Raw genomic sequence first — 27,477 nt, 5'->3', positions numbered from 1 at the left:
CGGAAGTTTCAAGTTTTTTATCAACCTTGCGTGAAAAAGAAATGGATATTTTGAAGAGAGAAAATGATTGCACTAAAGATCCTCATAAATTCGACTTTAATTCCGTTGATAAACCGAAGGAGATTATTTATCCTATATTTTACAATGATCCCGAAGGCAACAATAGTCTGTATGTCGAACGATAATATGATGAATGTCTGAACTCCTCGAAAATATGTTTATAAGTAATATATTTAAAAATGACTTAAATATTCGAAATATATGTACGTGATCCTAGTTTCTATGTTCTGCATTTTTAAACCCACTATTAACATGTAGAAGGTGGCATTTCTGACCCCATAAAATACATATATTCCGTCTGTCTGTCTGTCCGTCCGTCTGTATGAACATCTACATCTCACGGACTTTAAGAGTTAGAGATACTAATTTTTCCGACATCATTTATGTTTCCACGCAAATCAAGTTCGTGTCAATTTTTGCCACGCCCCCTTCCGACCCCGCATATCGATAAAAATCGAAAAAGAAGTGTAAAGTGATAGTGATCAGTTAAAATAGTCGAAGTTATTAAGGAAATTCTTTTTCTTCCTAGGAATCTTAGTTGCTTTGGCTGACAATCTGGTATATTTTGCACTCTGTGGTATATTTTGAATGTAGTACTGTAGCAATATACTCAATATAGCATTTGGTATAATTTTAGTATTTTTGTGGTATAATAATTTGGTATATTTTTAAAATACTACTTCAGTTTTTCATTATTTTCTTCCTTTCTTTCTTTTTTTTCAATATTTTCTTTATTACTTTCTTTTTCCATCATTATCTTTATTTTTCTTTAACATTTTCTGTTTCTTTCTTTCAAGTTTTTTTATTAGTTATCTTACAATTATTTCTCTGCTTAGCTCTTCTGTGTACAGGGTATCTTGCAGTCGCATACACTCCACTCAACTCTTGGCTAGCTGTAATAATTTTATGAACTTTGCTTTACTTCGGAGTTATTACGAATTTAGCAAACATTTTCGACATGTTTTGTGTGCTCTGCTTTCTGTAGCAATATAATTAGTTCACTATACACCGCCCGAAATAGTTGTGCCATAATATTTGACAATACTTTTGAGCGAAACAAAGTTGAGGCATGTTTTCGTCAAGTGTATTTCGTTGAGTATTATATTGCATTGTTTCGCTGTGTGTATCTAATGACTTTAATAAAGTTGAAGTGGGTGCAAAAACTAGCGACACGAGGGCTGAACTCAGACTCGAATCCCAAAAGCCCAAAATATATCCAGTGGCCAGGGGCGAGTCAAGGCTGGGCGTGGCGGATCAGGGGGCAACGGACAGTTCACCCTCGACGTGGCGTCGTGTCTCAGAGTCTCAGTCCATCATACATAGAAATGCATGATTCATGCTACACTTACAACATACAACTAAATATTAAGAGAGCGAGAGAAGAGAAAGAGGGAGAACACTACACTACATTACACTAAATAACACACACACACACACACACACTCAGTGCATCAAAAGTCACCCCTCGCTGACTGAGTGTGGGAGCAAATAATATCCAAATACTCACACAATCTTCTTCTTGCCCTTTGCAACGGGTCTCTAAGGCTTAGCATTGTTATTAATTTTTATTTTATTTTTGTAGAAATCTAGTAAAAGTTTTATTTACATTTATGTCTACGCAGCTAATTCAGAAAGTCACTCGAAATTAGTTTCTAAACTATTTCAGTTATTAGATAGGGTATGTCGGCAAAATATACCAAATAAGCATACCGACAACATACAACAAATATACCAAAATACATATGACCATCTTTTCAGTGAACAAAAAAAAACATAACCTGAAACAATTTTAAAAATAAGAAAAGGTTACTCTTATACTAGCCCTACATAATACATAAGTATGTTACTTTAATTAGCGCTAATAATGGTTTTGGAATTTTCTTTCTGTTTTGTTTTCTGTTCTGATAATTGCTAAAATTAACAAATTCGTACACAAAACCAAAAAATGAACGTATTTATATATTTTATCGTAAAACAGAAAAAGTTTCTAAAATCAATCTTAGCTCTAAAAATAGTGCTAATCTTTAGGAATAAGTTTCACTTATTTTTAAAATTATTTTAGTTTATGTTTTTTTTTATCTGTAAAGGTGGTCGCGCGCGACATTTACCAGAGAATTGCCCATATACTATTTGAATCTTAGTATTCAGTTTAAAAGCCTTCAAATATGCCAAATGAACATACAGAAAACATACCGTAAAAATTCATAATATCTTCGAATTTTCGAAATCGATTAAATAGCTTCCAAGTATACCAAAAAATATCGACAACATACGAAAATACGCCATAATCTCCGCATTTGAGAATTAGGTTAAATGGCCTCAAAATATACCAAATAAATGTACCGAAAACATACATAAAATATACCAAAATACAGCATAAAAATGCAGAATCTGTTCAAATTAAACTGCCTCAAAGATATTATATGAATATTCCGAAAACATACTAAAAACATGCAAAAATATACCGAAATAGGCATTTGAGAATTCAGGTTAATATTCTCAAAATATACCAAATGATCCGAAAACATACCAAAATATATCAAAGGGCACCATAGAAACGCATGGTATCTTTGAATTTCAGAGTTTAGCTAAATGGCCACCAAATATACCAAAATATATATTTTAATATTAGAATACAGTTAAACTGCCTCAAATACTATATGAATATACCAAAAACATACCGAAATTATACCAAAAATACACCATAATCTTTTCGAAATTTCGAATTCAGTCTCAATAGAGTAGGGTATTTATATTTAGCATTGCTGCTCGATACGTTCTTAGACTGCTTTTATTATCCAGCTGCAGTTTGATGGGAACTCTAAAGGGAAGCGAGGGAGGGTGGCAAACTATTGCTCTGTATTTGAATTGTGTGTGTGTGTGTGTGTGTGTGCAAAATACTTCCGCGATTTGTCGTCGTTTAGTTAGTTGTTTAGTTGGTTGTCAACACTACTTGAATGCAACTCCTACCGAGATAGCAGCCCATAAATGAGTGAAGTACGTTACGATGTAAGAAATATCACTCAAGTTTGTCTGTCTGTCCGTCTGTCTGTCATGTCTGTCCATCAATTTCATTCGACTCGAAAATAAAAAAAATAAAAAAAAAAGTGGCGTTTGCCATTTCCGATGTCTCTGGCACTTCAAAGTGGTCTCGCTGCATGTTTCTCTTAACATTTTTCTCGTCTTTTCACTTTTCCTTTATCCATATCGCTGTTTTGTGTTTTTTTCTTTCTTTTTCGCTTTTTGCATTTGATGGCACATTTCCGGCAAACTTGATGTTGATGTTGCACTCTATTTTTGGCTTGTGGCGCACGCAATGCGCGCAGACCGCAGCAGCAGTGTTGTAGTGTTGATAAACGAGATAAAGTACTTGAATCTCTTCTAAGCTGATGCTTAGAGTGCGACAGCAGTGTTGCAAAGTTAGTAAACATCTTAAAGAGCTTGACTCTTTTGTAAGCTGAGGCTTAAGTTATGTTAGCAGTGCTACAGTGTTGGTAAACGACATAAAGTATTTTAATATTTTCTAAGCTGCGGCTTGTTTTTAGTATACTCATATAGTATATTTAGTGTTGGTATACGACATAAAGCGCACTTGAATATATACTAAACTGTGCTTAAATATCGCAAAGAGATCAAATATTTTATAAGCTGAGGCTTATACTGTATCAACAGTGTTGGTAAACAGCTTGAATTTCTTTAAGCTGCGACTTAGACTATTACAGCAGTGCTGTAGTGTTGGTAAACGTCTCAAAGAGCATAAACTTTTTTAAGCTACCGTTTAGGCTGTAGCATCAGTGTTGTAGTGTTGGTAAACGTCTTAAAAAGTTAGAAACTAATATACGATGCGGCTTAGACTGCGACTGTAGTGTTGATAACCGTCTTAAATAGTTTAAATCTACTCTAAGCTGCTGCTTTGACTCCAGCATCAGTGTTGTAGTGTTGGTAAACATTTTAAAAAGTTTGAATCTTATCTAGGCTGCGGCTTAGACTGCGACATTAGAGTTGCAAGGTTGGTAAACGAATCTGCGTTTTAGACGGCTTAAATCTTTTAAAAATCGGAGACTTAAACTGCGACAGTAGTGTTGGTAAACATCTTAAAGAGCTTCAATATGTTGTAGTGTTGATAAACATCTTAAAGTGTTTAAATCTATTCTAAGCTGCGGCTTAGACTGCAGCATCAGTGCTTTAGTGTTGGTAAACATTTTAAAGAGTTTGCATCTTTTCAAATCTGCAGTTTAGACGGCTTGAATCTTTCAAAAATCTGAGACTTTTACTGCAACAGCAGTGTTGCAGTGTTGTTAGACGTCTTAAAGAGCTTAAATCTCTTGAAAGCTGCGGCTTAATTGATTTGCAATTTGCTGCCCTTCAAAAGTCTCTCCCCCTCCGTTGCTATTGCTGTTGAGTCTGTTAGTTTTGGGCAGCCACGTGGCACGTTTCAGTGTGGTGGGCGGACTTTATCTGCGACACGCATCTGTGGCCATGGCCTTTGTCTCTCTCTCTCTCTCAGTCTTTTGCGGACGTGCATTTAATTGCCATGGAGCCCACGCCCAGAAAAAAAAGATACAGCAGCAAGTAATCGGGGAAGAGAAACGGCGAAAAACAAACAAGCCAGACCAGACCAGACCAGATCAGATCAAACCGGGCCAGACGCACAATTCCACAACCAATTCCGATTTCGATTCGGCCGATTTCAATTCCCATACCGAATTGGCCTCGCTTCTGTCTGTCTTTTTTTTTTTTTTTGTTGCTGTTTCGGTTTCAGTTTCGGATTGTGTTTAATTGTTTTTCTGTGCTGTTGTTGTGGCAAATTAGGCCGCATTTTGCGCTTAATTTATCAGCTAGCGTTTAACCCTTTGCACTTAGCCATCATCGGTATCTGTAGCTACGTATCTTTGTATCTTTTTGTCTCTTTGACATTATCTGCACTGCGCCAAGCAGATAAACGCTGTCGCCTGCTTGCCGCTGACAAATCATTTCGAATATTCAATTAAAATTATACACTTTAGATATGCATAACATTTTATTTGAGAGGTGAAACTTAACTTAAATGAATGTTATATAATTTGAGTAGAGTTTTCTTCTTAAAGAGTTTAACTAAAGGAAAAATAATGTGTTAAAGTAAACATTTTGATGGAGAAATCGAATTTGTTGGAACTAATCCAAGTATAGTAAAATTACAACTCTTTTAAGTTGCGACTAAGACTGTTTCAGTGTTGGTTAACGTCGAAATAATTGTTCAAGCTATCAGTTAACTATTGATCAACAAAAATTAGTTAATAATATCGATTCTTAATGATAATATTTGGCAGGAGAAGAACAACTATCTCCAATTAAAAAAAAAAAAAGGGAAACAGACGTCAAACAAATAAACAAACATTTCGGTGTTTTTTTTTGTGTTTTTGGCAACAACTTTCGCAGTTCGCTGAACCAGACAAACCTGAGTGCAATGTTTGCTTTCAACCCATGCACATTAATATTAAATATATATATATATATATATATTTATATACTATCTATATAGCGTAGGTACTACCTATATATGTATATAGTGTCTGTTTGTATGTTAAGAGCGGGTGCTTTGCTTTGGGTTATTATAAAGCGCCGTGCGGCGTACGTGCCTTTTGGTTGCTTGTTTTTGTTGGGCTCGTAATTCGTCGTCGTATGTGACTAAATGGCGAATTTTTGCCAACATTTATCGAATAGACAAAACAATGACAATTCTTGCGATTGTTTTTTATAGCCGCTATCCAAAGAGTGGAAGGGTATTATAACTTATTGTCTTCATGAAATGTACAAGAAGGAATATACAAAAAATCCGTTATTTAGTTTTTTTCACTGCTATTTCAAAGTTCAAATTTTTGTTTCAAATTTTTAGTCCTGAAACATTGTTTGTGACTACATGCAATTTGTTTTTAAAGAAAGTTGTTAAAGAAATACTTTGCTATTGGCAAAAAAAAACCTACTAACTAAGGGTCTTAGTTGCTTTAGCTGACAATCTGGTATATTTTGCACTATATGGTGTATTTTATACTAAAATATACCGAATATAGCGGAGGGTGTATTTTTAGTATTTTTGTGGTATATCAATTTGGTATATTTTAAAATGTATAACATAATTTTATACCATATTTTTCATATTTTGAATACAGTACCAAATGGTACATTTTGGTATATTTTTGATATTTTCGTGACATGTTGTTCTGGTATATATTAAATAATATACCGCATTTTTATAGCATATATACCGTATTTTGCATATAGTACTATATCGATATACCAAATGTATGATTTAGTGCAGTTTTAGTATTTTTCTAGTGTATTAATTTGGTATATTTTAAAATGTATACCGCATTTTTATACCATATTTTGAATATAGTACCAAACGCACCATTTGTTATATTTTTAGTATTTTTGCGGTATATTAATTTGCCTAATTTGCTTTTATTCCCAATGGGTGGCGTTTATCTCACAGTCAAGCACTCTCGACTGTAAATTTCCTATTTGTTAGCACTTTTTGACCTGTCCTACAACGCAATCAGGAACTTGGAGAGGAAGTCTATTTATTCTTTGCAATTTGCTAAACGCCACTCGCAAAATTGATGCGAATTTCGAAATGCTAAATAGTAAAGTACTAAACATGTTTCGCCATTTATTTATGACGAGTACGTGACGTTGATTTGCTATTTGCCAGCAAGTTAGTTTCTTAGTTAGTTAGTTATTGCAAACTCCTCCTCCCTTAAAAAGCAGCGCCCTTAAATTTCAGCTTTACGATCCGAGAGCGCTCCTAATGAGCACATTCCTGTTTCTTGCCTGCCTCGGTAATCATTCGGTAATCGGTTATCGCTTGCACTCGTAAATAAACAGCACACAACGAAACAATAAAGATGCCTTTCATGGCAAACTGCTGGGAAATACCAGGAAAATAAACACTCAACTGCGTCAACTGTAATATATTTATTATATAGTACAATTTTAAATTTATCTAAATTGCATACATTGTAATACATTTTTTTTGCAATCATCAATCATTCTATTTAACATCGACTTACTTGACAAATGTACAAAACTCTCTGAACTCGGCGAATGTTTAGAATTTATTTCATAGATTTTGCTGAATGGTATTATATTGTAAAGAATTTACCAGTATAAAGTTACACAACATTAGAGTTATAAATACTGGAGTTTAAATAATAGCCTTAAAAAAAAATTACTTAAAGTAGAAAGTAATAGACTATTCTATAAGGATTGAGAAAAGCTCAACTTAATGAGAAAGTACATATTTTTTTTTAATTTTTATGATTTACAACAATGTTCAGGAAAAAATGTGAAATTATAGAGTTTTTCTATAGAGATTAGGAAAAACATAATTTAAAATAAAAAGTAATAAACTTTTGGAAAAGATATTGAAAAAAAAAACTTAAAATATAAAAAAATTGGCTATTCCTATTCTATAGAGATAAAAAGTAAATCTTTCTTTTTTAATTTTTTGGTTAAAATTTTTTCTACACTTATTTAGTGTATTGTTCTGGATATTCAAATCGTGGATAGTTATAATAGTCTTTTAATAGTAAAGAATTTTATAAAAAGAATACGAAAAGCTTATTTAAATTAAGCATAAATTAAGCTTATGTTTAAAACACAGAATTATTTAGCTTATCTAGCTTTTCTATTAGTATAGTATTAACTGTTTTTTTTTTCGTTAGATACAAAGTATATATAATATATGTAAATTTAAAGAAGTTTTTAGGAAGCTTCGAATTAAACTCAAGCTTAGAACGCAAAATTATAAAGTTTAAACAATATGAAATTGAAGAAGTTTTTGCACACAAAATAATATATTTTATAAAATATATTCAATATGAAATTGAAGAAGTTTTTGGGAAACTTTGAATTAAACTCATGTTTATAAAAAAGGTTTTTGAGAACTCAAGTTTAGCACACAAAATGATCTATTTTATAAAATATATTCAATATGAAATTGAAGAAGTTTTTGGGAAGTTTAAAATGTATTATTTTGCTATTCTCTATTGTGAACTTTAGCTAGGAAGTTTAGTATGCGAGGCTATTTCTGGTTATTCGTGATTGATTGATTTAGAGCTTGCTCACGTTTTGGCAAAAAATACAGAAAAAAAAGCACAAAAATTGTAGATAATCAATTGATGTGGAAGGCTTCATTAGGAGGGCGCTTATGCAATTGGTTGGCAGTGCAATCTAACAGTAAATAACTAAGCAAGTATCTTGTGATCGACAACATGCGGGTATCGCAATCTGCCAATGTATCTGTATCTGTATCTGTTGTTGTTGTTGTTGCTGTTTGCTGTCAGTATCGAATGCATATTCATTTCATTCACTTTAACTGGCTTGCAAATAATTCGCTTGCCTAACTCTCAAGGTCTCTCACGACTGATAGCCCGACACTCCCTTCCGCTCTAGCCCCCCCTCTCCCCTTCCCCATCCTCCCCTATATACTTGTATGTAGTTACCAGCGTTCTGTGTGTGTGTGTGTGTGTGTAGAGAATACAAGTTTTGCAAGGCGCAAACAAAACCAAAAACACGATGCGAAATAATTGAATTTAATTAACATGGGAAATGTGCGCTCCACTAACAAAAACAATGAAAGACTCCAGCAACAACAACAACAACAACACGTGCACAAGAACAGACAGAGAGCTAGAGAGTGGGAGAGAGAGACCAGCATGTGAGCACGCAGCAAGTGCAGCTGTGATTTATGTATGTACACACATCTAAGACTGTCTCTCTTGTGCTTGTGTGTGTGTGTGTGCGTGCGTGTGTGCTGCCGAAATGCATGTTGCTAATGTGGCCAGCCACGCAATATGTTGCTAAACATTTATTGCGCGACTCAAAAGAAAGTTGATGATCGAAAAGAAAAAGCTTTTTGCTTTTGCTGCTTACCTTCGCACAAAATGCAGCCAAAAATGTTAAACTCCAAATCCAGCGATTATTTGTTGTTGTTGTTGTTTTGAGTCGAATTCTTGTTGTTGCTTTGCTTAGCGTGTACAACATGTTGTGGCCGTCTTGTTGCTATTTGGCTTCTTCCTCTCTGATTGCTGATGTTGATGTTGATGTTGATAGGTTGTTGCTGCTTTTGCTGTTGTTGTTTTGGTTGTTGTTGCAGCCTTTTATAGGTGTGCTAATATATATTTTGATGCTTGCTGAGACGGCTTTTGGGCAGCGGCGGGGGGGAATAGCACTTTTATTTTTGTTGTATTCTTTGCTAATTTCTTTTGAGTTTCGACATTCTCAAGACGAGCGTAGTTTTTGATTTAAACAAATGCATTGTTTTCAATTTGTTTTGTTGTTTCTTGGCTCTTATATGCACAACTATATGTATATCTCTGTGTGTGTGTGTGATTATGTGTTTGTGTGTGTGGGTTAAATATTATGAACTTTCCACATGTCGAATACTGTGCGAGAGAGTTAACAAAAATGTTGTTAAGAGAGCGCGAAATCAATGCGAGAGAGCGAGAGAGAGAGCAGGCTAGACAGGTAAACACAGAGAGTGTGTGTGTATGTGTGTGTGTGTGGTAAGCTTAGCTTTCCAGCCAAGCTTCGCCTTCGATCGTTCGCTCTCTCACTCTGGCTTATGGGTTTGTCCATTAAATTGCTGTTGCCAACCTCGCAGCTTCTGCTGCTGCTGCAGAGCTTTCAATGGGTTTGTGCATGTGTCTGTTTGTGTGTTGTTGCTGCTGTTTTGCAGACGTAACAACAATAACAATAACATAATGACTATTGTCGATTGCATTTCTGCAACTAATTTGTGTTGCATTGCGCAAAATGACGTCAAAAAACACTCACGTATATTTACATAAATATGTATGTATGTCTATAAGTGTTCACGCATTTACATATGCGCATTAATGTATATAATGTAAATATGTATGTATTTAAATGCCAATGAAAAGAAAACAACAATTTTTACGGCAAACCAGTTTAACATTTTTATGTGATCAGCAGCTAAAGCTGCCTAGGAACTGTTGTGGCTATTTTTGTTTTTGTCGTTTTTGTTGTTGTTGTTGTTGTTGTTGTTGTTGTTGTTGTTGTTACTACTCCGTAACATTGCCGTATGCAAAAGGCCTTCAACTTTGTTGCTGAGCTGCAGCTCCAAGAGAGCAAGAAGAGACCGAGAGAGCGAGAGAGCAACGGCTCAGAGAAGAGAAGCTTGGAAGCCAAATCCAAAATCAGAGCTTCAGCTTAGTGTTGCCATTGTTCTGTCATTTATTAGAACAACAACAACCATGGCAACAACTATGAAATGTGCAAAAAAAAGCAATAACTTTAAAGCTCCAACAACAACAGCAACAACAACAAGAAAAGCTCATAAAAACGAGTTTTTATTTCATTTTCCATTTGTTGTTTTTGAAGTGAATTTAGGACAAGTTTCTATGCTCAACAAGCAACGGACAAAATAATAAACATCAATTTCAGTTACTTGTAGCTCTTGTTGCTGTTATTGTTGTTGCTGTTTGCGTTTGCAGACTTTTGTTGTTTCTTCAATTCATTCACAAATCAAATCACAGGGGAGAAATTTCATTCAAGCAACAACTGCAAGCAAATATTCAAATTTGCAACGGACAAACAGACGAAATTGCAAATCGGCGGCATTAACAGAGAGCGCCTGTTTGTGAGTGTGTGTGTGTGTGTGTAAAAGTGAGAGAGTGGGTGTGTTAGAGGCGGGCAAGAGGTGAGCATGGGCACGCAAAAGAAAGCGACGGCATGTCAATCGACAGCAACAAACAACAACAACAACAAAAAGCTGCTGCCGGTGATGCCCATAATGCGTAGGTGTAACTGTTGTTGGTAATGTTAGTGTTGCCAATGCTTGTTTTTGTTGTTGCAACGCACTCGAAACGCGCTCAAAAACAACAAAACAAACACACACACAAAAAAACAACTCTCAATTTCTGCTTTTACTTTGCTACGCTTTGTTGGCCAAAACGAAAAAACCAAAAAAAAACGAAAACGTCCAAAACCCCAAAAACACAGTATACAGATGATGTTTAAAAAAATTCGTTTGTATGTATGTATGCGTGTATATTGTATAGTATTAAGGTGAACACAACGAACTTTTCTTCTTATTCAATGTGAATAAGTTTTTTAAAAAATTTTTCTATATATTCATGAACATTATACATATATTTATGTATACATCTATATATATTTATAAATATGTATGTATGTATATGCTGTATACATTTGCGTTCAAAAATTTTTTGCTAACTGTCGCCAAAAATACAAAAAAAAACATACGAAAAAAAAAAACAACAAAAACGTACACTACTCAGACGCAGACGCACACACACGTAAACAACAGACGGGGCAACACCGCTGACGCTAACGACGACGGCGGAGACGACGACGACGATGACGATGAAAGCGGCGGCGGCGACAATGACAACGGACAACGGACGAGAGAGACAATGACGCGCACCTGAACACGCTCACGGCCAAAACTCAACTGAGTAGCAAAAGCAAACAGTATAGCGGATATTTTGTAGCGCTTGGCGGTGGCTGCGACTCTGGCTCTGCTGCTAACTCTGGCTGCATCTGCAGCAAGTCAGTCCACTGATTGAGCAAGTGTGCGTGTGAGTGTGTGCGTCTCCCTGTCTGCCTGTGTGTGTGTGTGTGTGTTTGTATGTGGGAGAGCCCCCAGTGCTGGGTGGTTGTTTCTATGACCAGTGCTGCCATATTCGCCGCGCTATTTGAAATGCTAACAAGCTAACGAGCTTTCAATTATATTTAAAATTGCCTACTAGAAAACACAAAATCAGCACCGTTGGCAAATGCAAAACTAAAAACCTGTTAAGTTTAATTTTTATTGTTATTCGCCGTTTTTTTACCTATGCGATAATATATTGCAAAAAAAAACGGTGATATATCGAAAAACCGCAATCGATTATGTGAGCAATCGATATGTTGTCAACTAATTATTTTAGTATATTTTGGAAATATTCAATTGCTACACGTATATTAATAATGACTGATGTTTAACAAAAAATATTTCCTTTTATGTTTTTTTTGCAACAATTTTCCTTTATTATGCAGTATGAAAAAGCAGTATGACAAATGTTCAAAATGTGCCGTGAATGCAACCATGCAAGGTATATTTCCAAGGTAAAAAATTTGTGCATTTTGCGCTGTTGCCTTTTCATGCATCACCAACAACACACACAGCTACGCTAGAGCGATTTTTTTTTTTGCAAAAACTATTTGATAAAAAAGCAAGTATTAAATGTGTGCGTGTGTGTGCGTTAAACAATATACAATTAAACAATAGCCCGAGGAGCGTATATCAACCAATAAGCACAATAAGGTGTGCAGGGCAGCTGGCGTTGCTTACAACAAAAAAGACCGGCAGCAGCTTCCTCGCTCGCACGCACACACCCACGCACACATACATACATGTACACGAATCTATGAGAGAGCAGTATCATCGTGCAAAAAAAAAAACGAAGAAAAGAAAACGACAGCAACAATAAGTAAAGGTGTTGGAGTGAAAGAGCGAGGGCGAGAGGGAAGCAGTGTGTGCGATCATCAGATCAGCTTTAGAGGCCATGAAGAATGTATTGATGGTGGCAGAGAAGCCATCGCTGGCTGCCTCCTTAGCTGCCATACTCTCCAATGGACGCTCCACGGCGAAGCGAGGTAAGACCGGAATCTCAATTCAAAATATGTATTTATCAATAATAACAATGAATTTTGACAGGTAACAACGGTTGCTCCACCCACGAATGGACGGGACACTTTCGCAATGAGGGCGCGGTGCATTTTCGGATGACATCGGTGTGCGGTCATGTGATGTCATTGGATTTCACCAGCAAATATCAATCGTGGGACAAAGTGGATCCCGTCGAGCTCTTCGATTGCCCCACCGAGAAGAAGGAATGCACGCCCAAGCAACAGATGCGCTCATTTCTGGCCCACGAAGCACGCGGCTGCGATTATCTGGTGCTGTGGCTCGATTGCGACAAGGAGGGCGAAAATATTTGCTACGAGGTCATGGATGCAGTGCAGCATGTCATACATAACGTATACAGTCGCAATGTCACGTATCGTGCCCACTTTTCGGCCATCACGGACAAGGACATCAAGGGCGCAATGGAGTCGCTGGGGCATCCCAACGAGAATGAGGCCAAGTCGGTGGATGCACGTCAGGAGCTCGATTTGCGCATCGGATGCGCCTTCACACGCTTTCAGACCAAGTTCTTTCAAGGCCGCTACGGCGATCTGGACTCCTCACTCATCTCCTATGGTCCCTGCCAGACGCCCACGCTCGGTTTTTGTGTGAAGCGTCACGATGACATCCAAACGTTTAAGCCCGAAACATTCTGGTATCTGCAGCTGTCCGCCGGGCAGCCGGAGGTGACGCTCGAATGGGCGCGTGGACGCGTCTTCAAGAAGGACATTGCCATCATGCTGCTGAACCGTGTCAAGGAGCATAAAGAGGCCACGTAAGTCAAGTAGAGTAGAAAGAGAGGGAGAGAGAGAGAATGTAATTATTGTAACCAGAGCGACTTTCGAAAAGTGCTGCCTTACTTAATTGTCTCTCTTAACTTAAGTAAAGTTTAGTGCGCAAAAGAAAGTGTTTTTATATAAAAAGATTCAATTTATTTTGTATACAATAAGTAAATGTAAAGAGGCCACGTAAATTGATTAGAGAGAGAGAGCAGATAAGACTATAATTAGTGTGACCAGAATGACTTTCAAAAAGTGCTGCCTTACTTAATTGTCTCTCTTAGGTTAACTTTTAATTTATTTTATATACAATTCGTAATTATAAAGAGGCCTTGTAAGTCGACTAGAGAGAGAGGGAAAGAGTAGAGCAGAATGTAATTAGTGTGACCAGAACGACTTTAGGAAAGTGCAGTCCTATTTAATTGTTGTCTCTCTTAGCGTATCTTAAGTTTAGTGGGCAAAAGAAAGAACAATCTTTGTATTCAATTTATTGCGATAAAAGAAATGTAAGTTTTTAAAACAAACTCTTCTACCATTATAATCAAAATGTCTTGAAATAATCCATTTTCTCTCTTCTCCTTACAGCGTGGAGAGCGTGAGCAGCAAGGAATCGTTCAAGAGCAAACCGCAGGCGCTGAACACCGTCGAGCTGATGAGGATTTGCAGCTCGGGCCTGGGCATTGGTCCCTTCCAGGCGATGCAGGTGGCGGAGCGTCTGTACACGCAGGGCTACATCAGTTATCCGCGTACCGAGACCAATCAGTATCCCGAGAACTTTGATCTGCACGCCGTGCTCCGTGTGCTGCAGCCGTCGAGTGAATTCGGCGACGAGGCGCGATCGATTGCCTCCGATTTCCAGACGCCACGCAAGGGCAAAGATGCCGGCGACCATCCTCCGATCACACCAATGAAGCTGGCATCGCGCAACGACTTTGATCGCGACACTTGGCGTGTCTACGACTTCATATGCCGTCACTTTATGGGGACGGTGTCGCGTGATCTAAAGTATCGCACCACAACGGCCAAGCTGCGCGCTGGCCTCGAGTCATTCTCGTGCACGGCGAATGTGCTGCTCGATGCCGGATTCACCAAGGTGATGACATGGCAAGCCTTTGGCAAGGACGAACCGGCTCCGCCGTTTGTCCAAGGCAGCCAGGTGGCCATCAACGATGTCCGACTCGCCGAGTCTCAAACGGGGCCACCCGATTATCTCACCGAAGCGGAGTTGATAACGTTGATGGAGCAACATGGCATCGGGACGGATGCCTCGATTCCCGTGCACATCAATAACATTTGCCAGCGCAATTATGTTCGCATCGAAAGCGGACGCAAACTGATACCAACGACTCTAGGGATTGTCCTCGTCCATGGCTATCAGAAGATCGATCCGGAGCTGGTGTTGCCCACAATGCGTTCCGAGGTGGAGCGCATGCTCACATTGATTGCCAAAGGCTCGGCGGATTTCAACGATGTGCGACGCCATGCAACGAAAATCTTTAAGCTCAAATTCATGTTCTTTGTGCAAAACATTGCCAGCATGGACATGCTCTTTGAGTCCTCGTTCTCCCCCCTCGCCGAGTCGGGGAAGGCGCATTCGCGTTGCGGCAAATGCAGGCGCTACATGAAGTACATTCAGGTGAGTAACTAAGACTTTTAAGTAATTTAACTCAAGTATAATTTGATATTCTTACAAAAGAAACTTTAAGTGATCAACCAGGCTCGCTTTTGTTTTTTGGACTTATAAATAACTTCCATATAGAAAGCTATTTATAGATTATTTCCTCTTAGAAGAAGTATTTATCGAAGCCATAAATATTTGTTTTTTGTTTTCTAGTTTTATTTTGTTTGCTTAAAAGTAATATAAACCTTAATCGTCAATAATATTTATTTTGAAATTTACTCCTTTAAAGTGTTGATGATTAATGATTATATTATTTTATGAATATGGTTTAAATCAATCGGGTCTCAGTTGTTTTGGCTGACAATATGGTATATTTTGTACTCTATGGTATACCAAATAAAGGCTTTGGTATTTTTGCGATACATTTTAAGAATATAGTTTCAATTAATCGGGTCTTACTAGCCAAAGCAACCAATCTGGTATATTTTAAATGTAGTGCAATGTCGATATACCAAATATACGGTTTTTGTATAAATTATTAAGTATTTTTGAGGTATGTTTTTTTGGTATATTTTTACAGGCACACACAATTTATCATTTGTTTTACAGAATGACAAGAAAAATAGTTAATCCTTGTAATGCAAATTTAGTTATTGCATTAAATCTAGTATGAAATACTAAATTTAATTTAGAGAAAAGAATGCTGGTTATTTGGGTCTTTGACTCGAAAATAACTATGTTTATCATAAATTAAGTTTAATTATACCCGCTACCCATAGGGTAGAAGGGTATTATAACTTTGTGCCGGCAAGAAATGTATGTAACAGGTAGAACGAGGCATCTCCGATATATATTCTTGATCAGCGTCAACAGCCGAGACGAGCTAGCCATGTCTATGAAACACTGGGTCTCAAAATATATTTATTTTATTCAAAATGGGTAGCGGGTATCTCACAGTCGAGTACACTCGACTGTAGCATTCTCTTTGTTTTTTATTATAGAATTGTACATTTTCATTATGTTCTCCTTAGAAGGAGTTCCTTGGTATATTTTTAATTGTTTGCGGTATATTTTGATATGGTTAGGAAAATTGTAGAATTTACTTAATAAGTACTCTTGTCTGGCAAAAATTTTGAAAGAGTAATTTGTTCTATATATGTATATCTTTAAAGTCTTTTGTTCTCTTCTCTTGTAGACGAAGCCAGCGCGTTTGTATTGCTCGCATTGCGATGAGAATTATACTCTTCCCAATGGCAATGTGAAAGTGTATCGCGAGTTCAAATGCCCGTTGGATGACTTTGGTCTGTTGGCGTTCTCCACGGGGGTGAAGGGTCGATCGTATCCCTTCTGTCCGTATTGCTACAATCATCCGCCGTTCAGGGATATGCCCAAATTTGGCGGCTGCAACACCTGCACGCATCCCACCTGCCCCCATTCGTTGAACACGCTGGGCATCTCCAGCTGTGTGGAATGCGAGACGGGTGTCCTTGTGCTCGATAGCACGCTCTCACCGAGCTGGAAACTCGGCTGCAATCGCTGCGATGTTATCATCAATTGTTTTAAGGGTGCCACCAAAATTGCAGTTGAAGGTAAGCACAAATGCAATCTCTATAAATCTCGCTTGCTTATTAATTATTCCCTTTCGTGCAGAATCCAAGTGCAGCGATTGCGGTGCCCAACTGGTCAACGTCGTCTACAAATCGGATAAATCCAAGTTCAAGGATGGCAGCGAAGAGAAGACCGGCTGCATTTTTTGCTCTGCCGAATTCTCGCATCTGGTGGAAAAGCATCGCGCTGTCGCCTCGCGTCAGGTGCGCACAAATGCGCCACGCGGTGGACCCAATGCGGCCGCAGGTCCTGGAGGTCCTGGCGCAGCTGCTGGCGGCGGAGGCGCTGGACGTGGCGGACGTCATGGCGGGCGACCGCCCAAGGATAAAATGGCTCAGCTGGCGGCGTATTTTGTCTGATTGTCATCGTCATCATCATCATCGTGTTGTCGTCTTGGCTCTGGAATTTGCATTTTATTGTGTAACTCGTCACGAGCGAGCATCTTGGCAGTAAAAATAAACGAAAACAAAGTTTGTACAAACGAGTCCTTGTATAATGTAGCCTTGTTAACTCTTCTGAATTTTGTAAACAATTCTTTTGAATTTTGTACACAACTCTTCTCAAATATTGTACAAATGTCCAACATAATGATATCAATTGGCTACATCCGAGTCCTTGTATAATGTATCCTTGCGTACGTTCTTGTTAACAACTCTTCTCAATTTTGTAAACTCTTCTTAATGTTTGTACAAAATGTCCAACATAATGCTATTAATTGGCTTCAACTGAGTCCTTCTATCTTTGCGTACCCTTTTGTAAACAACTCTTCTCAATTAGCTCCATAATTTAGATAATTCGAACACGTTTTTTAATGCAGTTCAGTAAAACAAATCCTTAAAAACAAAGCAAATCAAGTCTCGTTCAAATAAGCAAGGATTAACGCAAGTTTGATCCTTTTTTCGAAAAAGGATAATCTAGTTTTAAATATGACTCCTTCAGAATCCTGTAAGCACATATATTTTTCTGTTCACGGTAAGTAATATTATCGAGTGGCATTCAAGGATTTTCAGAATATTCCCCAAAATTTGGAGTCTAATTTTTCTAAGGGGGTTGCATAGAAAAATTGGCCAAAAATCGCCAAATCAGTTGTAACTTCGTTATTTAAAGGACTAGAAGAATGTCCTTTGGTACACATGTAACACTAGTTGAGCTCTATTGAAATGCAAAATAAAAAGGACGAAAGTCCTTACAGGAGCGAAGATAATGTGCATTTTTTCCTAACACAAAATTCGCTATAACTCTTCTATATCCTTGCATATCCTGGCGAGTCCTGTGTCAAACGCTGCATATTAGTTGGGTCTATCGTCTGGACAAAGGGCATGCAAATCGTCCTTGCGGTTTGCGAGTAATCCTGGAATTTGTGTTTTTGACTCATTTTCTTCGGCCCTCGAACTGAAATTTTCCGAGTGTTGGATTCCTAGATGACCGCACATTTTTTTAATGCCGATCAGTAGAGGTTGTCCTTGCGATTTGAACGAGACATGTCCCGACATCCTGCGGCATGATATGGCCGAGATATGACTATTTTTGTAAAAAGGATATTCTTATTTTAGCTGAAACTCGGGCATATCCTTACAGATCCTGAAAGGATGCATATTTTTATGATCACGGTAACTAATACTATCGATTGGCATTCAAGGATTTTCAGGATATTCCCAAAAATTTCGCCTCAAATTTTTCTAAGGGGGTTGCATAGGAAATTTGTACTAAAATCGAAAATTCCGCCGTAACTTCGCCATTTGCAGGACTATTGCGATGTCCTTTGGCACGCGGGTGGCCTTTTTGATGAGAAGTTTGCACATGCAACTCCGAGGAAGATAGTCCTTGAAACGGCGTAGTTACAAGGACTTTCCGCTATGGAGAAAATAGGCTATAACTCGGGAATGTCCTTGCGTATCCTGGCAAATCGTATGCCAATCAACTTGTCTCACTTAGGGCTACCATTTGGCCAAAGCACATTCAATTCGTCCTTTTAGTTTTCGAGTTATCAAGGATTTTGTGTTTTGAGCGAGTTTTCTATAGCGAAAATGGTTTTGTAGATGACCATTAAATTATTTGATGCAGATCTGTGTGAGAGGTCCTTAAAAGGCTTATAGTACATTGTGTTGATAAATACCGCAAGGATAAAGGCTAGCTAGAGATTTTTTTTATAAAAGGATACTGAATAATGTTCAAAAAACACGAAATCACGTGTTTCTTGATGAATTTAAAGATTAACGTGATATCCTTTGGTTTACACATAGTCCTTAGAGAGCTTTAGCTGAAGATGCAATTCAAATGAAACAAGTCCTTCCGCTAAATAAGGATTAACGTAAAAACCTTTGATCTAAATACACAACTTTAGCTTAAATTATAACTCAAATGAAGCAAGTCTTTTTAATAACTGAGTTGCAAAGACTCTTTGGTTGAACGGACATTGCGCACAACATAGCTCTATCCTTACGTATCCTGCTTGTCAAATGGACATTAGCTTAGTCCTTAACAGATTGTATGTATTTTCAACTTCACATTATTTATTGCTACAAATTAACCGAAGAGCTGTAACTTCTTGTCAAACTTATATTAGCTAAAAGCAACGGGTTTAGGCGTCTAAAAGGATATATTTCAATTATCCAGAAGATAAAGCTTTATCCTTGATAGTGAAGCAATGCATAAGGAGTTGGTTGAGCAGGACAACAGCTCCAAATGAAATGAAGAAGAGCAATCCTCATCTTTGTTGTCCCGTTGCCGTTGTCCTGTTTGCTTCTTGACCTAGTTCCTAATGATAAAAGTTTGTTGTAGAGGAAGCGCTTTGTCCAGTCCAGCTGCTGCTTCTGATCCTGTTTACTATGCTAGAGGAGGAGTTGGAAGAGGACGACGGCTCAATAAACGTCTTTTACATCTTGGTCTTGACTGGCTGCCGCTTTGTTGTTGTTGTGTGTATTTTAATTTCAACATATTTATTGATGTAATTCAAAAAATTAAATATAAGTTATGTGTATAATTATTACTGCTTCTTAATATGCAAAATTACTTTGCAGTTTTGCGTTTTCATCTTGTTTCTTTTTTTGTTTTTTATTTTCTTTTTGTTTTTTTTTTTTTTTTTTTTTTTTTTGTTTTCTGTTTTGTTTTTGTTTTTTTTTTTACTCTTCTCTCTCGCTTGGCCTTACTTGCATCATGATGTTCACTTTTTTTTTGCTTATTTCAATTTTAATTAGTTATTTTATTTTTTTATTGCATTTGCATATGCATTGTTTTTGTTTTGTTTGTTTGTTTGTTGTATTAATGTTTCGCATTTTATATGAATCAATTCAAAATATATATATGTATATATATATACGGCGATATATATATATATATAGATATTTAGTTATATATTTATATATGTATATGCAAATATACACATACGAGAGACAAATTGTTGTTTGTGTATATATGTAGTTGTTGTTGTTGTTATATACATATATAATTTGCATTTTATGTTATTATTAATATTAATATTATTGTTATACATATATATATGCGTGTATATATATACTTTGTTGTTGCTGTTGTTGATGCTGCTTTTTATCATAATTGTTTGTTGCTTCTTCTTCTTCTCTCTTCTGCAGCATCATTTCTCCAGGCTGCAGCGATTCTCTCACTTTATTATTATTATGCTAAGTTTAGCTGTTGCTATGTTCGGCGTGTGTATGTGTGTGTGAGTGTTGTGTGTGTGTGGTGTGTGTGTATGTTTGAAGTTGTTGTGGTGAATTCCATTTAGATATATTGTTGTTGTTGTTTGCTTGCTTGCTTGTTTGTTCCTTATATGTTTAGTATTGAATTTAAATTAATATTAAGAAACATCCTAACTTTCCATCTTTCTCCCTCTCTTCTCTCTCTCTTTCGGCATGTCCCTCCCTCTCGCTCTATTCTGCTCCGATTCTGTTGTGTTTGTTTTTCTTTTTGAGAGCTGCTCTCCTACATCTTATCTCATCTCATCTCTTAATCATCTGCTGCTGCATCTCTTCATCACCATCATCATCTCACGCATCTGCTTTAATCTGTGAGCAGCGGCTTGATGGTCGGTTTCTCTTTCTCCTTGTCGCGATCGTTGCGCGGCTCCAACTGCTCCAAGAGATGAGCAGGATTCGCCTGATCCTGATGGGTCTTCTGCTTCAGCATTGTCCAGTCGTAGATGTAATCATATTGATGGTTCAGCGTTCGGAACAAAATGCTAAATAGAAAGAGAGAAAAATGCATGATTATTAAGGAATATACATATATAGCAATTATATAGCATTTTACTTACCGGAACAATTGACGTAGGTACATGTAGTCGGGCTGTTCCTCAAAGCGCAAGCTACGACAATAGTTCAAGTACATGGAGAATTCAGCTGGCGAACCCTTGCACAGCACCTCGATGGGCGTTGACATCTTCTTCTCGCTGATCTTTTCATATTTCTGCTGCTTTGTGTTCGCCTTCATGCCCTGCCAGGGCAGCACACCCCGATTGAAATACATCATAACATAGCCGAGCGATTCCATATCGTCGCGACGCGACTGCTCGATGCCCAGATGAGCGTTGATCGACGCATAGCGTGCGGTGCCCGTCAAGTTCTTGTCCTCGCGATACAAAATGTGAACACGCGATTGGGGATCACGGAACTTCTTTGCGAGTCCGAAATCGATCAAGAAGAGCTTGTTGCAGTGCCGACCAATGCCCATGAGAAAGTTATCGGGCTTAATATCACGATGAATGAAGCACTTCAAATGTATGTACTCAAGGCGTCCGATCATCTGATCGACCAGCATCAGCACCGTCTTGATCGTAAAGTGGCGCGTACAAAAGTTGAACAAATCCTCGAGTGATGGTCCCAACAAATCCATCACGAGCGTATTAAAATTGCGCTCCTTGCCGTGATGACGGATTCGAGGGAAGCCAACGCCACCGCTCAATATGCGATACAGTTTCGCCTCGTACAGCAACTGCGGATGGCGTGCGCTGGCGCTCTCCATCTTGATGGCCACCTGCTCGCCGGTCTGAATGCTCATGCCCAGATAGATGTCGCCGAACGAGCCGCTGCCTGCACACGTTGCATGGAAAGAAAGGAAAAAATTATGGATTAAGTTAGGTAATAAGGAGAGTTTTTATTATAGTAAAAAGTAATAAATAATATATTTGGTATAGAATACTAGAGTGTATCCAATGTTATATTTGGTAGATTTATAAATTGTTAAATTACAAAATTATAACATTTAGTACTAAAATATACCAAATAATATATTTTGTGTATCGATACACGAACACATTGAAAATATATGCCATAGAGTACTGGAATGTATCAAATGATATGTTTAGTATATCAATATACTGTTAAACTCCCACATATACCAGAATATACCAACAATATATTTGGTATATCGACATACTACCAAATGGATAATATACTAGGATACTAGAATAATATACTATTAAATTCCGAATATACCAAAGAGTACTAAAATATACCCAATAATATATTCGGTATATGGTTATACCGAAATTATATCACAGTGTACAAACAAGTTAGAAAGCTCCAGTCGAGTCTGATCGACTGTGAGATACCCGCCAACAAATTTGAGTAAGAGTAAAACACTCCGATATTAAAATATACTGATTGCAATATTTAGTAAACTGACATATGTATGTAGTACTACATTTTAATAAAAGTAAAACAGTTCAGTATTATTCGTAATATGCGTGATGCTATACTAAAAATATGCCGAACAGCAACTAAAACCCGATTGATTAAAACCATATTCTTAAAATATACTACAATTATTCGAAAATATACTGAATACACTTTTTGGTATACTGACATAGTAGCACATTTTGCATAAATGAAAAGCAGTGCGGTATTATACCCAAAAATGTAGCGAAAATTTACAAAAATTATACTGAATGTCATATTTGGTACATCTATCAAGTACTACATTCAAAATATACCAGATTGTCAGCCAAAGCAGCTAAGAACCGATACAAAAGTATTTCTTGAATAACTTCAACATTTTTTATCTGATCGCATCCAAATGAACGATCAAAAAAATGAACGAATTTATATATTTGATCGTAAAACAGAAAAAGTTACTAAAATCCTTCTATGCTCTAAATATAGTGATAATCCAAAGCTAGAAAAATAATCTCTACTTATTTTTAAAATTGCTTCAGTCATGTTTTTTTCACAAGCGATAAATTCTACTAGATAATTACCCATATCAATCTTTTCCATCTTTACTACGATTACTACCCAATAAGATTCTTCAATTATGGGAAAATTGTTGAGTTTGAGTTGTGATCTATCGATGGATTTGTCAAAGTATTCAATTACCATAAAAGCATTGTTTAGTCTAAGAATATTTCGCTGATCTTTATTGCAGAATGCAAAGAAAGAAAGAAACGAAGTTATAGAATTTACATAGCTCAAATTGCATTTTGTTGTCTTTGGTCTCAGTTGCAACTATGGAAACTCTCTCAGATAACACACTACACATTTAAAAGTTTCTAGAAATAAACCTTTAGCTTTTCTCTCTCGACTCACAGCTCGAATTTCACCACGAATCGAAATCACAAATGAACAATACGAATGTGAATATGAATATATGAGCTGAAGCTTTTCTTTTGTTTATAAGGAATAGTCGCCTTGACACCGACATTCTAATTAATCTGCCATATCAATTGTAATTTTATACAGCCTGGAATACTATTTTGTCACATTTGAGAAGACAAAAGGCTGCAATCATCATGAAGTTATCAATATAGATTTTATCGATGTACTTAAATATATGAAAGTTAGTCGAAGTTTGCCTTATATGCAACGCGATATTTATTAACTTAGTATTTTGGGTTGTAGCTGAGCAATTTTTATAAACTTTTAATTCCCTTAATATATGATCTCTGACTAAACTTGTTAATTCGCTCAATATTTTATCTATAAGTTAACACCTGAACTATAGGACAGCCTAAATTCGCCTTTTATCTGAGTAATAACTTTATTCGAGCTTTAACTAACCACTTTATTCTGCACGTGAGAAATCGAACATCAACATTCGACAATTATCTATATTATTTTGAGTTGTATATAAGCAAACTTTTCAAGTTTCATGTTAATGCGCTCAATATATAATTTCTAAGCTAACTCTTTAACTATAGGGCAGCCTAAATGTTTCCTTATCTGTATGATCAATTTATCCGAGCGTTAACTAAAACTTTATCCTGTACATAAGAAATCGGACACCAAAATTCGACATCCTATAGGATATGCTAAACTTTACTTTATCTCTATTATAAATGTATATCACAGTTAACTGAAAAATCAGACATAGAAATTTGATATGCCTAATAGATAAATGTAGATACTAAACAATATAATCTAAATAACGATTTAGTTAAATGTCTGGAAGTTAATTGTAGTTTACTTTTTATACAAGACGAGCTAATATATTAACTTTATTACTTTGAATTATAGATAAGCAAACTTTTAAGTAAGCACTCTCAGGGTAATTCTCTCAATGTTTGATTTATAATTTAACTCGTTAATTCGCAGAATATTTTATTCCTAAGTTAACACTTTTAACTATAAGACAGCCTAAATGTTACTTTATCTGTATGATAAATTTCTGCTAGCGGTATCTAACTCCACATTAAAATCAGATATCAAAATTCGATATGCCTATTTAATTATAGAACAGCCCAAATTCTATATGATCTGCTATGATTTTTTCCATCGTTAACTATCACTTTATCCTGTACATGAGAAATCGTGGAATGAATTGGATTTAATTGTGGACACAAAACGTATTTCATTTAGCACGTGTGATGCTATATCTACATATATAATATATTCGATATACATATTTATGCTGGTCTCAAAGCAAACAAACAGTTAAAAGTGACTTCTTAAGTAGTTCGTATGTATGCTTTGTATATAGCTTACCGATCTTGCGTATCACCCGATATTTGCCGCCGATAATTATCTCGGAGCGGACGTCCTTAAGCAGCCGCATCTTGTCCATGTTGTCGGTTGAATAGTGAAGATCACTCCTCCGCCTGTTGTGTTGTTTCGCTCCTCGTGTCTCTTCTTGGGTTCCTCCTCTTCGGGGGGTTTTCGATATCGAATGCGACTTCGATTTCGATTAGTTCGGAGATGTGGAGAATTGAAGAAGTTGCAAGATTTGTTGGTTCGTTTTTGTTGTTTGTTGTTATTGCTTTTCCTTTACGAATTATATATATTTATACATATATATATTGTTGTTGTTATTGGTTTATATATATATATATATATCAATTTTATATATATAATAAGGCAGACGATCTCTTGTTTCCCGACGAAAAAAAAAATGAAAAGAAACTGTGAAAAGAAGATGAAAGAATATATAAATTAGTTTGCGACATTTGTGAAGTTGGCGCCAAGAAAAATAAATACAACCAAATAAAAAAAACCCACTACTAAACACTTTCTTTTTGAATTTTTGGTTTTTTTTTTCGATGTCTTGTTTTTGTTATTTTTGTTGTTGCTGTCGCCGTCGTCGTCGTCGTTGTTGTGGTTGTTGTTATTGCTTCAGTTGGTTGTTGCTGTTGTTACATTTTTGTGACTGCGACTCGAGATTGTTTTTGTTATGGTCTTTTTTCTGCTTGGCTCACTCTCTTTTCACATTTATGCTTTCGTCTCGTTTCCCCCAAAAAAAATTGTGCGAATATTGCGCATTTTTCATAACGTAATTAAAACATTTGGAATCGATAGACCGACCAAGCATACACTGAGTTTGTCTCTCAGCCTGTCTGTGTGTGTGTGTATGTGTATATTGAACAGCTACAACAACAACAGAAACAACAATAGAGAAACAGCAGTGTCGTATAGTCATCAGAGAGGAGACGTAAACAGACTCTTTCAAATTGTTGATCGATTATTTATTTTCATATATGAATTTCAATATAAACAGACGGACCACTGATAATCGATAAGCAACGGCAACTGCAACAACAATGACAACGACAACAACAGCAACAACAGCTACGATGACAGGTACAACGTACTTCGCTTCTTCTTTACCCCGTTGGAATGCACATTACACATACGCACACACACGCATACGTATGCACATGCAAACGCACACACACACATAAGCAACAACAGCAGCAGCAGACACCAACACTTTAGCATTGATACATACACACACACATACACACGCACACACAGCATATACACACACATACAGCTGCAAGCACTCACACTCACTCACTCTCACACACACACACAGATATAGTTGCTACTACTGCACCTTACATGTTTTTTTTTCACATCGCTTTTTTTCTTTTCATTCGTTTTTACACAAAAGAAAAAAATTGAGCCCGCATTGGAATCGCATGTTGCGATTTCATTAAAAATTTCCCGTTTACGAATATTATTTTTGTTGGGGCGAAAATCTTACCACGAAACAACGAGAGCGAGAGCAGTGAAACTGTTGGAAACTGCTGTGCTGGGTGTTTTTCTCAAGGTTGGCGTTTTTACTATTTTGTAGGAGGGCCAAACGACGAACGACAAAAAAAAAAATTGGAACTGAGCAAGCTATATGTGTGAAATTTCGTATCAAATCGTAGTCTTTAAACAGCGAGCAAGCCCGATATTGTACTTGCAAACGGACGCGTGAATGTCTTTTTTCACTTTTTCGTACGCGCACAACGAAAAAAAGAGGAAATATATGTATTTTATTAACTAAAATAAAATGGTTAGTAGAGCTGTCTCCAGTGTGGCCGCAAGTTCCATCTCAAAATATACCGTTCTGCAGCGCACAATATACCACTTCCGCAATGACAAAAATCATCTAAATTTTACCACAATCCATTCGCTGGTTCGTTCGTAGCGCGCTGCTGATTTGTCAACAACGGCGCAACATTTTAAATGGCTAATTATTCCATATTGTAGTTATATTTCTATTTTACTAACCAAAATTATGTTCATTTAATTTAAAAGTAATTAAACACATGGCTTTTATGGGTTATGTGGTTTAACAGATGTTCAAAATAAATGAATGACTAATCTGAGAGCTGGTGAACTTGTTCCGACGATACCATACACAATGCGTATACGCCATTTTTGTTTAATAAAAGTATACAATTTCGAAATATAGACAAATTACTCAACACGACCAACAATACCACAGCATGTATTTTAATTGCATTATTTAAAAACTAAATAATTGCGTATTTTATTTATAAATAAATACGGCAACAATAAAAAAATTAATATCGATGCATCGGTGCTTTTTTTACATATTTTTTTGCGTCAATGAGCGAAAACAGTATATATTATATATACCAATTAATTGCTAATAAAATGCTTAAATTGTAAATTGTATAAATTTGTCTTGTTTATTTGTAAAATGCTAAACACCAAAAAGAGTTTGGTATTTTTATTACGATGTTGGCGATTTGGAAATATACCATAAAAAAAACTTCTGGTAGATTTTATTAGTATTTGTACGAGTCGATGTTTGCAACACGAGTCATTCGTGAATTATCGACTACAAATTGAACGAATAATTGGTAAGCACGCGTGACTATCGATTACCTGTTCGTGTTGGCAATGCAAGTACAGTGTTGAACAATGCACTTTAATCAGTGTAAGGTGCACTTTTGAACCAGGTCTCAGCAAAAAATCAGTTAAGCTTTCTTACGTACCAACAATTGTTGTTCAATGTTATTTATCAACGCTTAT

General features: G+C 36.6%; 3 protein-coding genes across 6 annotated transcripts in view; 1 reads left to right on the top strand and 2 right to left on the bottom strand.

The window, feature by feature from the left end:
• Positions 1 to 11,544, bottom strand: part of LOC133848959 (tyrosine-protein phosphatase 10D) — a 63,835-nt gene extending 52,291 nt beyond the window's left edge. For all 3 annotated transcript variants that reach the window (XM_062284722.1, XM_062284723.1, XM_062284721.1), the window contains exons 1-2: positions 11,355 to 11,544; positions 8,974 to 9,485 (exon numbers count right to left, since the gene is read on the bottom strand). In XM_062284722.1, the coding sequence (XP_062140706.1) occupies positions 8,974 to 9,084 (111 nt within the window). In that variant the 5' untranslated portion in view covers positions 9,085 to 9,485; positions 11,355 to 11,544. The remainder of the gene's footprint in view (positions 1 to 8,973; positions 9,486 to 11,354) is intronic.
• Positions 11,545 to 12,250: 706 nt separating this feature from the next.
• Positions 12,251 to 17,246, top strand: LOC133848964 (DNA topoisomerase 3-beta). Of its 2 annotated transcripts, XM_062284736.1 has the most exons (5): positions 12,251 to 12,723; positions 12,785 to 13,529; positions 14,119 to 15,169; positions 16,350 to 16,743; positions 16,805 to 17,246. In XM_062284736.1, exons 1-5 carry the CDS (start codon positions 12,633 to 12,635, stop codon positions 17,119 to 17,121), a joined length of 2,598 nt encoding a protein of 865 aa, XP_062140720.1. In that variant the 5' UTR covers positions 12,251 to 12,632; the 3' UTR covers positions 17,122 to 17,246. The 2 variants fall into 2 exon arrangements, with proteins under 2 accessions (XP_062140720.1, XP_062140721.1); XM_062284737.1 differs by lacking the exons at positions 12,251 to 12,723; positions 12,785 to 13,529 and adding an exon at positions 13,717 to 13,722.
• Positions 17,247 to 19,782: 2,536 nt separating this feature from the next.
• LOC133848975 (casein kinase I) lies at positions 19,783 to 26,523 on the bottom strand. The gene is made up of 4 exons (XM_062284757.1): positions 26,192 to 26,523; positions 24,697 to 25,110; positions 21,033 to 21,807; positions 19,783 to 20,957 (listed from the first exon to the last, which is right to left on the bottom strand). The coding sequence occupies exons 2-4, from the start codon at positions 24,773 to 24,775 to the stop codon at positions 20,780 to 20,782; spliced, it is 1,032 nt and encodes a 343-aa protein (XP_062140741.1). The 5' UTR covers positions 24,776 to 25,110; positions 26,192 to 26,523; the 3' UTR covers positions 19,783 to 20,779.
• Positions 26,524 to 27,477: the final 954 nt, after the last annotated feature.

Source organism: Drosophila sulfurigaster, chromosome X, assembly GCF_023558435.1.
Source record: "Drosophila sulfurigaster albostrigata strain 15112-1811.04 chromosome X, ASM2355843v2, whole genome shotgun sequence".
Lineage (NCBI taxonomy): Eukaryota > Metazoa > Arthropoda > Insecta > Diptera > Drosophilidae > Drosophila > Drosophila sulfurigaster.
This window is presented reverse-complemented; position numbering and strand designations above follow the sequence as displayed.